This window comes from Dreissena polymorpha, chromosome 11, assembly GCF_020536995.1.
Source record: "Dreissena polymorpha isolate Duluth1 chromosome 11, UMN_Dpol_1.0, whole genome shotgun sequence".
NCBI classification, from domain to species: domain Eukaryota; kingdom Metazoa; phylum Mollusca; class Bivalvia; order Myida; family Dreissenidae; genus Dreissena; species Dreissena polymorpha.
Window position 1 is genome coordinate 66627324 of NC_068365.1, and position 14273 is coordinate 66641596.

Here is a 14273-nt window from a genome sequence, read left to right on the forward strand (position 1 = left end):
CTTTGTCATATTTGGGTGTCATAACGCACAGCTAGCGGCTTTGTAAATTTGCTAAATCAGTAAGTTCTTAATATATGGTATAGTATTTGCTGCATTGTAAATATGACAACTTAGATTTATCTTTGAAATATTGATTATTTCTTAATTATGTATTGGAATCATAAAATAATTCGATCTTAAATTAAATGATCTAAAGCTAGAAACGCAACAACAACAACAACGCCAGTATAGATTACAGTACACTAAACATCAATCAACTAGCAGATGTAGATTAGAAATAAAGTTGGGAAAATATTGGGTTTTACTTTCAGTGATCAGTTATAGAAAACTGTTGCAAAGCCAAATTAAATCACTTTAAAACCTAATACAAGCAGTGATTTTCCCCCAAAATTACAGCCTCTTACAGGCAATTGCAAAGATCACTGACTGAACTGGATGTCTGAAGTGGCCCACAAAGATGCTCCAGGAAGTCATGGAGTGGAAGAAAGTCTGCCGCACACTGAGGCAATTTCAGTGGTGCGGAAAGAACTGGCAGACATCATACAGGTTTGAATTAATGCTAGTTGGTATACATGTCCATCAAAGATTGAGTGTTTCAATGCAAAACTGTTGAACCTTCTGTTTTCTTTATCACTCCTAATCCCGAATGTGATATTGACAGGTAAAAAACCTGGTGTGAAACTGGGCCCTATACTAGATTTGATCTAAGGTGGCGTGGTGGATATGGTGTCTCACTAGCAACTGGGAGGTCATGGGTTCGATCTCCACCGTGGGAGTGCTCTGTACTAAATTAGATCTCTCCTATAGACATCAAGTACTGGTTTTAGGCCCAGGAAACAGACTCAAGAGCATTTCCAATAAACGTTAGGATTTCTATGCAATTGAGCTAAAATAGATAAGTTTTAATTAGTTTTATTAGTATTATTAGTATGATTACTATTTAGTAGAATTATTTATTAGCTCTAATATTAGCTCTATTAGTAGAGCTAACCATTCTTAGCACACTCTGACTCGAGCACACTTTACTCTTGCCATCAACCTTTTTTAAGGCCGATTCCAGTCATCTTCAGACCACAGGCACTCAGCATTAGATGCTACCCCACACTCCCCCAATCTGGATCCCCAGCTGTAACCCCTCTATTTTATATACACATTAACAAAACAAACAAAAGTTAGTTGAACAAAGTATTTGTTTACTTGTAAATATGTATAAGTAAACCCAAAAAATGTTGGACTGACCTTTTTCTTTAGTAGTTGTGTAAACTCAGGAATCTCCTCTTTTGATTTCTATTAGTTTTATTTCAGGGTGACCCTCTACTATGTGATTTACCAGCAGAGATAACACTTGACGAGATACAGTCTCAGATTGCCCTGGAATACGGACAAGCCATGGTGGTAAATGTACGGCGGGCTGACAACCAAGTCATGGGTAATGTTTTGTCAGTTGTCCAATGTTTTTTTTTATCGCATGTGTTGCCTTCTCCTATTTTCAAAAAGTATCACAAATTACTACCTAAAATTTCCAAGTGATGGTTTCCAAAACAAAAATAATACAAAAACAGAAGTAATTAAATTTCAACATTAAGTTCCTTTCCCTATCCAGCTGTATACATTGAACCATAGTAATATAATATTGATCAATTTTTATTCTCAATTTGAAAGTATTTGTTAGACAAAAACACCAATTTCCCAAATTTAGTCAAAACAATGTGACTTTTTCCTTTCCAAAGAACCCTGGCCCCATTCAAAAATATTGAAAAAAAAACAAACACTGTTGCCTGAATAGCAGATTTGAGCAATTCAGGGCTGTGTTTCATTACAGGGTTTAACGCCAATTCATTCAGATAAAAGAGATATTCAATAAGATAAATCAATTACATTTACCAGTATATTTTAGCTTGTTCTTGAATTCTCTCATATTATCAGAAATCCATTAATGGAATTATTCAAGTCGTTGAACTTTCCCATATTAATGTTTAATGTCAAATCTGGTTAATGTGCAGTGAAGTTAATACACTAAATTAATTAAAGCCTTACATTACATATGTAACAATATATACACAATAGACAAGCGTAAAGTGTATGGCAAATTAAGAAGGCTGACTGGAAAATGAAGGATCAGGTACCACAACCTTTCACGCCTAACTGGCACTGATTTTATTATTTTTATTAGTTTAATTCATATATAGTTATGAACAGTACAAACACCTCCAATCCATAAATGCTCGGATCTTTGTGTGAGGTATTTTGTTTAACTGTACAAACATCTCTAATCATTTAATGTTCTGATCTTTGTGCAAGGCATTTTGTTTTTACTGATGAAACTATTTTGCAGGAATTGTTGTAACCCAGAATGCAACTGTGTTAGACCTAAAGCATGCTATCAAGAGACATTTCGTATTACAACAAAACAGAGCAAAGGGACCTACAAAACTGAGTTGGTAAGTCAATGTCTGGTAAAGCAGCCTACAAAACTGAGTTGGTAAGTCAATGTCTCGTAAAGCAGCATTCAAAACCAAAACTGAGTTGGTAAGTCAATGTCTCGTAAAGCAGCATTCAAAACCAAAACTGAGCTGGTAAGTCAATGTCTGGTAAAGCAGCTTTCAAAACTGAGTTGGTAAGTCAATATCTGGTAAAGCAGCATTCAAAACTGAGTTGGTAAGTCAAGGTCAGGTAAAGCAGCCTACAACACTGAGTTGGTAAGTCAATGTCTGGTAAAGCAGCATTCAAAACTGAATTGAATACACAGGGAATTATACTAGGTTAGTGTTTAATTCTGAGCAGTTTATTTTTAGCAATGCTTAGAATTTGCTCGGAGTAAAAACAACAAAGGTCTGTATTCAACACTAGTATTCTATAAAACCCATTATTTTCGCATTGTTAAGGTTGGCTTTTAATTGAATAGTTCAACTGAATACTTCTAACAAATTTTCAGCATTGGATCCGTTGAGTTGGGATGTAGGTAAAGTTATGCAATTTTGTATGTAGGCATACATTGCTTTCAAATTTTCAAACTTTTGTCTCCGATTGATTCTTGGTTTTTCATCAGCAAGAATTACTATTATACTCTTTCACCTCTACAGGAAATATGTATGGAAGAGACACTGGCTTTACTTTGATGGACAGCGACTCACGGATGACAACAAGAAAATAAAAGAGTTAGGCATTGTCTTACAATTTTGCTACTGTTACAAAACATGGAAATTTAAGAGTTAGGCAGTTGTTACAAAATAGCTTCTGTTACAAAACAAGAGAATAAAAGAGTTAGGCCTAGTCTTACAATATTCCAACTGTTACAAAACCAGAAAATCAAAGAGCAGGGCCTTGTCAAAGGTCAGTTTTATAATATTGCTCCTGTTGCAATTTGGCAAAAGATTGGGTTCCTCTAACATTGAAGTTAATATCTAACATTTGCTTGGGAAGCACAGATTGCTGCAATGTCTAAAATTAGAAAAATTATTATCAGAGACGATTGAACGTGATCTATACAAATGTCATCTTAATTCAGATCTGACTAAGTCTTAAGATAATTATGTGCTTATCACGTGACCAAAGGATGTCAAGCTACACTAAATTAAAGTACTTTTCTTATTACAGCTACGGAATCCACAACAAAGACGAGGTGACGTTCATGAAACGGCTGCAAGAGAGATGAAGATTGTATCCAGCTGATCTTGTGACGAGACTGTTGAAATTAGTGCAATATTGGCTCGTATGCCATTGATATATGAGTCGCGCTGTAGGAAGATGGGCTTAATGCACAAGTTTCAAGTTTTGTCCCAAATTAACCTGTGTACTCGGCTTTCATGGTTTTGTACACCAAAAGGAAGTCTGTTCTTAGCAAAAATCAAGTTTTGGCAGAAAGTTTGCAGGCTGCACAGGCTAATGTGGGACCAACTTACCCTTATGCATTAAGCCCTGTTTTCCAAGAGTGAGGTGTTTATGTGTAGATTGCAATATAATTATGAATTGTGACTCATGAGACTTAATTAAAGGGATCTAAAAGAAATACAATATTGTTCGGTTATACTGGCATTAACTTGTGAAATGTATTGGGGGACACATTATGTGTGCTTTTTAATGGCTTAAACCCTGAGGAAACTTATTTAAAAACCATTCCAAAAAATAACTGTACATTTTGTTTCTGCATATAAAATATATTGACTAAAAACTCATTTTATGCTTAAATGACAACTTAAATGAAGTATGTTTAACTGATGTAATGTAACCCTATATTTAAGGTTTTTAACCAAATGTATGTTTGATGAAACAATTGTTAACAATGTAGAACACATTTTTATTTGTTTATTTTTTACGCAAAAAATCTATACTAGTTTATCAATAAACTGAGTGACACCAATAATATCAACTTTATATAAATATGTAGACCCGCAAGTGAAAATAATTTTGGAACGCTCTGGGAAAATGGGGCTTAATGCATGTGCATGTACTTTTAACACAATTAAAGGGTTTTCGTAAATGAAAGCCAAAAGTGACGTCCCAGATTAGCCTAAGCTGACTGCACAGGCTAATATGGGACAACAGTTTAAGATTATTCAATTAGCCTTATTGGCCTAAGCTGACTGTACAGGCTAATATGGGACGACAGTTTAAGATTATTCAATTAGCCTTATTGGCCTAAGCTGACTGCACAGGCTAATATGGGACGACAGTTTAAGATTATTCAATTAGCCTTATTTTACCAGAGCATGACTCAATTTAAAGAACAACAACAACAACAACAATGCAATACGCATGAAAATGAAATCATGGGTGTCAACAACTGTATATGACTAGGCTGAAGAACAGTAATTTTGTCTGTGGATACCTCATCAAAGACACCTCATGTTTGTAGAAAGGAAGCCAAAAGCCACAATTCAGATCATTTATATTCATTTAGCACCAGATATATATCTTCATATTCATCATTACTGCAGTGAAAAAACCTATGGTTTTACTTATTTAACACACATAATACAATTTTGCATTTATTGAATGTAAAAGCTAACAGCAAAAGAATGCATTTTTTTGCTGCAAGAAAACTTCAAAAACCTCATTGATACAATAATTATTAACACCTGACATACTGTCACAATCTTCATTATACTAATAGCCTGAAAACCGTTCAACCAATTAAAGGTCAAAGAAAATCAAGTGAATCCGGTCTCGGTCTGTTTCATTCTCAACACGACCGGCACAGACGTGCAGGGGATCATGCCTAGTTCTGTGATCACCACAGAGACGAACTCTGGTGGCGTGAAGTCATACACGAGGTTGAGTAGTGTCAGAGAGCCGTAGTCACGCCAGTCCCACAGGTATGGGGACTTCTTACCAATGTCGACAACGTCGTCTGGATCGCCTGTAGAGATAAACAGAAACACTTGGCTCAACTATTGCAACAGAACTTATCAAAATCTTAAGTGAATTAATTACAATTTAATAATTTTCAAATCCAAACAATATTTTATTGAAAATAATTTCAATATAAAAATGTAGTTGTGTTTTGCTGTAGATTTTTTTCACAACAAAGTTTGTTCTCATTAAACTTTTTTTAAATATTAAAGGTAAATGCAGATTTTGGTACAAAACATTTCATATTTATACTTTCCAATCTTCCTAAATCATAATGACTTTCAGCAAATAAAATAAGCCTTGCTGTGTGAAATTGGTCTTAATTTATGTGCGGTTTCACAGGCTAATCAGGGCAACACTTTCTGCCCATAAAGGATTTTCATTTAGAAGACTTTCATTAGATGAACAATTCCATAAAAGCATAGTGTCATCCCTGTTTAGCCTGTACAGACTGCACAGGCTAATCTGAGACAACACTTTCTGCATGACTCAAATGATTACCGAGCTCGTTAAAGACGAAGGAGTCTGTCTGGACCCTCTCACAGAACTTGTACGTCTCACAGCAGACCAGCACGGGTACATTGCTCGCCTTGGCTATCAGCGAGATGAGGGCAGTGCCCACACGTGACATGAGGAAACCATTTGCCAACAGACCGTGTGCACCCAGGAACACTTTGGTCGCCTGCCGAGACAATAAGAACATTTTATGAGACTTTCATTAGACTTCAAAAGTCAAGATTCAAAACTGATTTTAAAAAAGCGTTGTTCAGTGAGTCGTTTAGATTTTTTCTGACATCTATTTATTGTCCGTAATCATTATTTTGACTTTTATAATGATGAAACTGAGGAGTCAAAATAAAACTTCTAAAAATCAACAAGTCACATGGTAAAAGTTAAGGCTTTATATTTGATGATGATTTAATTGTACAATTGACTTAAACTTAAAGACTGGTCAAAGAAAATTAAAAGCGCTAAAAGATGGACTTTCAATGAGGAAATATTATGGCTACATTCATTCTAATTTTGTAGTTCATTTCTTATATGGATATTGTGTATACCTCTGTCATGACATAGGAAACAGCATTGATGAGTACGTAGGAACACTGGATTCCCTCCTTAACGAGGCGTCGTAAACACTCCTTCCCTGCAGAGGAAGGAAGTACACAGTTACATAAGTGGTAGAGGTTTTAGCCATACATTGATGAATGTCCTCACTGTCCAGTTACCGCAGTGGTGGGTAGGTTGATACACCTAGGAAACCTGAGTCCATTCCAGCTTGCCACCAATATGAGTTTTGTTGGTGGAAGAACTGAAGTCTATTTTTAACTTATGAATGAGCCTTCCTCTGGGAAACCAGGGCTTAATGCATGTATGTTAAGTGAAGTCCCAGTTTAGCCGGTTAATTCCGAACAGGCTAATCAGGGACAATTCTTTCTTCCTAACTCACTTTTGCTTAGAAAAGAGGCCTTTTAATGAAAAATTAAAAAGCGAAAATTGTTGTTCTCAGTGCACAAAGGCTAATCTGGGGCTAGACTTTACTTGGGACGATTGAACTTTACCGGTACGCAACACTCAATATCAAACAGCGTACCCTAACCCTAACCCTTAACACCTAACACATAACAACTAACGCAACACCTTATAATCCTTTTTATCCTATATATTTCCTAAGTATCGGGGGCTACCGCCCCCAAACCCCCGCTTTGTCGATAGTGGTAAACAACTGCGTACCAGTAAAGTTCAATCTAGCCACTTTACTCACATGATTTAAGCCTCGTTTTCCCAGAGCGCGGCTCATATCTATCATATAGGCAAACATAACAAGCTGGAAATTAGAGCTTTACATGAAAATAAGGGCGAAATAATATCAAGTCAAGTCAATTAGGTTTAAGATCTGGAACACTTTCCTGATTCTCAGCTTATAAAGCCTTGTGCAGGGAAAACTTCATAAAAGTCGAATGATGTCCCTGATTAGCCTGTGTGGACTACCCATGCAAGAAGGCCAGTCTACCCAGAAGCAACCTCAAGTTTATAAGCAACTAGTCATGTTCTTGATAAGATTTTAACCAGAAATGTTTACCTTCCATTCGTGGACGACTGTCAACAACAATAACCCGGAACTGTTTACCATGTTTGTGTGCGTCTATAAGGACCTTGCGAACTATCGAGGAACTGTTGAAGAAAAGATGTGCAAAAACAATATTCATATTTCTGCCATAATGTGAATCAACTTTTGAAAATAGTATTTTGAGGTGAAAACAAAAACAAATTAATTGACTTCCATCATTTTTTGCGATATATATTTTGTTTAACTAATTATGAACAATTAAAAAACAAACTCTGAAGGTGTTGTAAAGTGGTGCAGTTGAAAAAATGAATGCTTGATGGATGCCCATTATAGAAATGAAACATAAATTAAACAAGAGCACCGCCTTGCGGGTGCAGACCCCTCATCTATTTTCTTTTTAAAGGTAAAGGGACTTTCATTTTTCAATCACAAAGGAGGGAGGGGTGGAGTGAAGAGGGGTGTATAGTGTGGGGGTGTGGACATTTATTACATTATCTTCCAAAAATGCGGAAAAAAAAATGCAAACAAACAAAAAAAAATCGGGGGTGGGGGTGGGTGGGTGTGTGATGGATTCTTGGGTGCGATGGTTGGACGGTATTTCCAACATAAAATAATAAAAATAAATATTTGTGTTTTTTAACCGTTTCAAAAAAAATATTTGGAGGGGTGGGGTGGGGGGGGGGGGTATAGAGTGAGGGTGTGGTGGTCATTTGTGAGATGATCTTAAAAAAAATAGGGGGGGGGGATTCGGAGGGGGGGGGGGGGGTAGGGGTGGAGGGTACGGGGGATGGTTTGGGTGGAGTCTATTGTGGTATGTCAGGTAAGAGTAGTTTTGTCAAAGTATCAATCAAATCTAAAAATCTAATCATAAATAAAGAAGTTATGGCAATTTTAGCAAAATTTAAAAATTTGACCTTGAGAGTCAAGGTCATTCAAAGGTCAAGGTAAAATTCAACTTGCCAGGTACAGTAACGTCATGATAGCATGAAAGTATAAGAAGTTTGAAAGCAATAGCCTTGATACTTTAGAAGTAAAGTGGATCGAAACACAAAATTTAACCAAATATTCAAAGTTACTAAGTCAAAAAATGCCATAATTCTGTAAAAATGACAACCAGAGTTATGCAACTTGTCCTTTAACTGTACCCTTATAATGCCAGTCAGAGTTACATAACTTTGCCTGCACAGTCACCTTATGATAGTTAATAAGTGTTGCAAGTATGAAAGCAATAGCTTTGATACTGTAGGAATAAAGTGGACCTAAACACAAAACTTAAACAAATTTTCAATTTTCTAAGTATAAAAAGGGCACATAATTCTGTCAAAATGCCAGTCAGAGTTACATTACTTTGCCTGCACAGTCCCCTTATGATAGTTAGTAAGTGTTGCAAGTATGAAAGCAATAGGTTTGATACTTAAGGAATGAAATGGACCTAAACACAAAACTTAACCAAAATTTACAATTTTCTAAGTATAAAAAGGGCACATAATTCTGTAAAAATGCACGCCAGAGTTATCTAACTTTGCCTGCCCAGTCCCCTCATGATAGTAAGTAAGTGTACCAAGTTTGAATGCAATAGCATTGATACTTTCTGAGAAAAGTGGACCTAAACGCAAAACTTAACCGAACGCCGATGCCGACACCAAGGTGATGACAATAGCTCATAATTTTTTTTCAAAAAATAGATGAGCTAATAAAATGATAAGCCTGGAAAAAAGGTCTTTATTCAAGTGCGTAAAGTGTAATCCAAGTTTGCACAGGCTAATCAGGGACCAAACTTTCAGCTTTAATGCTGTATAATGTTTTGCTTTAAGGAAATCCCTTCTAAACAAAACTAGTCTATGCAGAAATTGTTGTCCCTGATTAGCCTATGTGAACTTCACAGGCTAAAAAACCGCTTAACTCACATGCATAAAGCCCTTCTTTCCCAACGCGCGACTCAAATGTAATTAATTTAATAGGCTGAATAAACGCATTTGCAAAGTGACATTATAGAGGACATTGGGTCCAGCTATCTTAGGTTGCAGGAAATACATCACCTACCATGAGTACACTAGGATCACATCGCCATCGAACAGGAAATACATCACCTACCATGAGTACACTAGGATCACATCGCCGTCGAACAGGAAATACATCACCTACCATGAGTACACTAGGATAACGTCGCCGTCAGATATCTTGGCCCTGGCCTCCCCAGAGATAGCTTGGGCCGCCACTATGATTCTCTCGTGAAGAAAATCGTCAATTGACTCACACAGCTTTCTTTTGGCCTGGAATGATATCAACAAAGAGGGTGCTGTGGTATTATGGAAGTGATTTCCGGCTAAGATTTCCCCATCAACTCATGGAGAGTTGGATCAAAATTTGATCCGCTTTAAATTATTGTTCTCACAAGTTCTCTTTTAGTAAAAGTACTTGGTCTACCCAAGACACAATTTCATTTTTTTTTAAATTATTAAGTCAAGGTTATGGCTATCAACTAAAAATACAAACAGATTTTCTTAGGCATTGCATAATTATTTATTCAATTTAGCAATTTATTGGGTATGGATAAGTTGATTTTTCTCCCCCAAAAGCCCATTGATAAGAGAATTTCAATATATGCACATCTTATAGAAATAATATGATTTAACAGTGCTAAATGTATGTGCGTAAAGTGTGTCTCCAGATTAGACTGTGCAGTCTGCAGGTACAACACTTTTTCTCCATCTCAATTGAATTTTCCCTATGAACTTCTTTTTACCAAAAGTACTTTTAAAGCGGCAAGTAATGAGCCTCTACTGCCTGTACAGGCTAATCTGGGAAGACACTTTACTCTGCTGTCTGTACAAGCTAATCTGGGAAGACTCTTTACTCTGCTGTCTGTACAGGCTAATCTGGGAAGACATTTTACTCTGCTGTCTGTACAGGCTAATCTGGGAAGACACTTTACTCTGCTGTCTGTACAAGCTAATCTGGGAAGACACTTTACTCTGCTGTCTGCACAGGCTAATCTGGGTAGACACTTTACTCTGCTGCCTGTACAGGCTAATCTGGGAAGACACTTTACTCTGCTGTCTGCACAGGCTAATCTGGGAAGACACTTTACTCTGCTGTCTGCACAGGCTAATCTGGGAAGACACTTTACTCTGCTGCCTGTACAGGCTAATCTGGGAAGACACTTTACTCTGCTGTCTGTACAAGCTAATCTGGGAAGACACTTTACTCTGCTGTCTGCACAGGCTAATCTGGGAAGACACTTTACTCTGCTGTCTGCACAGGATAATCTGGGAAGACACAAATGCATTAAGCTCCATTTTCCCAGAAAGAGGCTAATATATTCGGATACTTTCTGACTGTACCTCAGTGTCTGAGAGGGATCCCTCTGTGTGAGCTATCTGCCACTTGACGTACTTGATAGCGTTTCCCATACTGACTGACAGGGGACGACACTGGTTCAGGAAACTAAAAAGAACAAGAGATCCATTGTTTTGTTCCGCACTCTATCAACTGAGCAACTAGTATACATGTACATAAGTCTTAAATCAGCATGTTATGGGACCCATATTAAAAAATATACAGAGAAAATAATTATGGGCTACAGGAACTTTCTTCCAAATAAAAAATAACAAGGGCTGTTTGTAAAACATGCATGCCCCCCATATGGGCTCTCCGTTGTAGTGACAGCCATTGTGTGAATATGTTTTTTGTCACTGTGACCTTGACCTTTGACCTGAAAATCAATAGGGGTCATCTGCCAGTCATGATCAATGTACCTATGAAATTTCATGATCCTAGCCATAAGCGTTCTTGAGTTATAATCCGGACACCATTTGACTATTTCGGGTCACCGTGACCTTGACCTTTGACCTAGTGACCTGAAAATCAATAGGGGTCATCTGCGAGTCATGATCAATCTACCTATCAAGTTTCATGATCCTAGGCCTAAGCGTTCTTGAGTTATCATCCGGAAACCATTTTACTATTTCGAGTCACCGTGACCTTTGACCTAGTGACCTCAAAATCAATAGGGGTCATCTGCGAGTCATGATCAATGTACCTATGAAGTTTCATGATCCTAGGCCCAAGCGTTCTTGAGTTATCGTCTGACAACCACCTGGTGGACGGACCGACAGACCGACATGAGCAAAGCAATATACCCCCTCTTCTTCGAAGGGGGGCATAAAAATAAGGCACGGAGACCAAGTACCTGATGCATGGCTTGATTTTGGTGACCAAATCACGTCGCAGTTCTTCTTTGGGAGGAGTTGTGTAGTCTTGTATCACCTGGTGATGCCATAAAAAATCAATTCAGATGTAATCTGAGAATACAGGCCTTAATGCGAGTGCATAAAGTGTCGTCTCAAATAAACATGGTAGTTGCACAGGCTAATCAGGGACGACATTTTCCACCTTTACTTGATTTTGCTTAGAAGAGACTTCTTTTAAAATAAAAAAATACCACAAAAGCGGAAAGTGTTGTGCCTGATAAGCCTGTTAGGACTACACAGTCTGATATGGGATGACTCTTTATGCACAAGCATTGAGCCCAGTGTTCAAAGAATGAGGATCATATAAACTCAACTGTTCAACATGAGGAAGGGTTTTGTATTTGGGAAGAGACAAATCCAAGGGCTTACAAAGAAAATTTATAAAGTTTATAGGTCAAAACACTTCATTTGTTTTAAGATGTCCTAGGCAGTACCTAAAGTAACTAAATAGCCATGCATCATGTGGACTAAATTTATTGTATATTGTTTGAAAAAACACAAACATTAAAACAATTAATTTTAATCTTACATACCGGTAATGTGATGGACACTTTATGCGTATTCATTGAGCCAAGTTTACCCACAAGCTCATATAAGAACATCAGCTTGCTTAGCAGAACTACTTATTTCAATGCCCGTATACCCACCATTTTCAGTGCTGCTAAGAGGGCGATGCATCGAGCGTTGGACCCACTCACGACCCCCTCCGCGTACTGCAGGCCCAAACGTATGATGGCAGGGTGCATTCCGCTGCTGGAGAACCTGTCAACATTCACCCTACCAACCATGAATAACGCGTTCTCCGTAGAAAATTTAGTAGCCATTTATATTTTTAAAGTAGCCAATGACTAAAAACTATAACAGGCTTTTTTGTGCTGTTTTGAAATGGTATTTTGGGGAAAAGTAACAGGCGCCAAGATAGTTAGTAACCGGTGAAATCGCTGGCTGTCGAGCTTCAGAGAACACTGACAATAAGGAGCACCCACTTTTTTGAGGCCAAACATGGTGTCTATTATTAATATTAAAGAAAGCACAATTTTTTGCTCGCGCTCAGGATAGCATCGTATTAATGTAAAGAGCCCAACAACTTTTAAAATTGAATTTTCGGGGGTTAATACTGTGCATAATATATATTAAAAATGGTTGTAGTGGAAATCTGTAAATATTTTGTAGCCTTTTCAAGTTATACTTTAATAAGTTCACCCCATTTACGATATTGTGAATGTGAGAAAAACCTGAAGTAGTTTTAGGTCTTTTTCCTTGGAAAAAATGTAGCATTCTAAATACAGGCCAATAATGGTCTAATGCAATTTGCTATTGATAAAATGCATGCTTATACATAACCAAAATACTAAATGGCTCAGGAATTGCTGCATAATAAAGTAACTACATGATGACAATTGTAACTGGAAAGTACCCAAGAGTATTTAAAAATCAATGTTTTCTTTAGGGTTTTGGAAAACTAACATAATTTGCACTGGAAGTCATTTTACCATGGTTCCAGGCACCTAAAAAAGGAAACAAAATGCTGTACTATCATTATTATTCATGGCACATAAATTTACATTGATTTTGAAGGTTGACCAATCTACAAATTTAACACAAACACATCAGAAAATGAAACACGTAAAATCTTTTTTTCCAAAATCTGAAATTCATAACCTGAAGTGTCTACAAAAAAGTAATTTATTGAATAACCAAGAAATTTAATGTCAACAAATATCAAAGATTTTACAGGACATGAATTTTTAAACTACAGAAACGTTGAACTGTGAGAATTTCTTGTTTCTATCCACTAGTCATATTATTTAAAGTCACTAGACCAATTGCATATGCAGTGCCTGGCAATACATTAAAAAATACAATATAAAAGGAACAAATTTAACAAGAGCACCGCATAACGGGTGCTAACGCTCGGCTGCGAAAGCTTGTCAGAATTTTTTTTTTAGAGGTCACAGTGACCTTGACCTTTGAGCTAGTGACCCAAAACTGGGTGTGGCGTGTAGAACTTATCAAGGTGCATCTACATATGAAGTTTCAAAGTTGTTGGTGGAAGCACTTTGATTTTAGAGCCAATGTTAAGGTTTTAGCACGCACCTACGGCAGAGGGCTGACGGCGGACGACACAATGAGCTGGCTATGACAATACCTCGGGGTTTCTCCGAAAACAGCCGAGCTAAAAATGAAATGTCCAAACACATAGACTGCCAAGCAAGTAACAAAATTTAAGTTATACGGGTATTTTTGTGTGTTCTAAATTTCAATGTCAAAACACTGTTTTCTGAGGGTGTCTGGATTCAGGCAAATGGTATTTTCTTAGTAACCTGATAAACATTGTTTTTTGTATATATCATTGACTCACTGTAGTGACTGGGTGAGAGAGACTTCTTTCTCGTACTGCTGCAGGTGGTTGAACAGTCGGACCTTGCGCTGGGCAGACGTACGTGTAGGGATCTGAAAGAGGGGTAAACCATTCGGTTGTTGAAGTACAGGCTACCACTGTTAACTATGGTTATCAACTTACCAGTTGTTTTAACCAGCTTATTCCCATTAAAAAACAAACATAACTTTAAACTTACCTATTTTTTTACAGCTTTTTT

General features: G+C 37.1%; 3 protein-coding genes across 7 annotated transcripts in view; 2 read left to right on the forward strand and 1 right to left on the reverse strand.

Moving 5' to 3' along the window:
• LOC127850631 (U11/U12 small nuclear ribonucleoprotein 25 kDa protein-like) lies at nucleotides 1–4506 on the forward strand. 3 transcript variants are annotated; one of them, XM_052383814.1, is made up of 6 exons: nucleotides 1–59; nucleotides 397–546; nucleotides 1306–1429; nucleotides 2336–2441; nucleotides 3084–3158; nucleotides 3598–4506. In XM_052383814.1, the coding sequence occupies exons 2-6, from the start codon at nucleotides 436–438 to the stop codon at nucleotides 3653–3655; spliced, it is 474 nt and encodes a 157-aa protein (XP_052239774.1). In that variant the 5' UTR covers nucleotides 1–59; nucleotides 397–435; the 3' UTR covers nucleotides 3656–4506. The 3 variants fall into 3 exon arrangements, with proteins under 3 accessions (XP_052239774.1, XP_052239775.1, XP_052239773.1); XM_052383815.1 differs by having other exon boundaries at nucleotides 11–59; nucleotides 407–546; XM_052383813.1 differs by lacking the exon at nucleotides 1–59 and having other exon boundaries at nucleotides 179–546.
• The window catches only part of LOC127850612 (uncharacterized), a 1644088-nt gene that overhangs the window by 541947 nt on the left and 1087868 nt on the right, over nucleotides 1–14273 (forward strand). The gene's annotated exons all lie outside the window — the stretch shown is intronic.
• LOC127850616 (translation initiation factor eIF-2B subunit delta-like) overlaps nucleotides 4291–14273 on the reverse strand; it is a 27212-nt gene continuing 17229 nt past the window's right edge. For both annotated transcript variants that reach the window (XM_052383788.1, XM_052383787.1), the window contains exons 5-13: nucleotides 14036–14127; nucleotides 12321–12435; nucleotides 11613–11689; nucleotides 10765–10867; nucleotides 9566–9693; nucleotides 7433–7524; nucleotides 6411–6496; nucleotides 5854–6034; nucleotides 4291–5359 (exon numbers count right to left, since the gene is read on the reverse strand). In XM_052383788.1, coding sequence (XP_052239748.1) covers nucleotides 5151–5359; nucleotides 5854–6034; nucleotides 6411–6496; nucleotides 7433–7524; nucleotides 9566–9693; nucleotides 10765–10867; nucleotides 11613–11689; nucleotides 12321–12435; nucleotides 14036–14127 — 1083 coding nt within the window. In that variant the 3' untranslated portion in view covers nucleotides 4291–5150. The remainder of the gene's footprint in view (nucleotides 5360–5853; nucleotides 6035–6410; nucleotides 6497–7432; nucleotides 7525–9565; nucleotides 9694–10764; nucleotides 10868–11612; nucleotides 11690–12320; nucleotides 12436–14035; nucleotides 14128–14273) is intronic.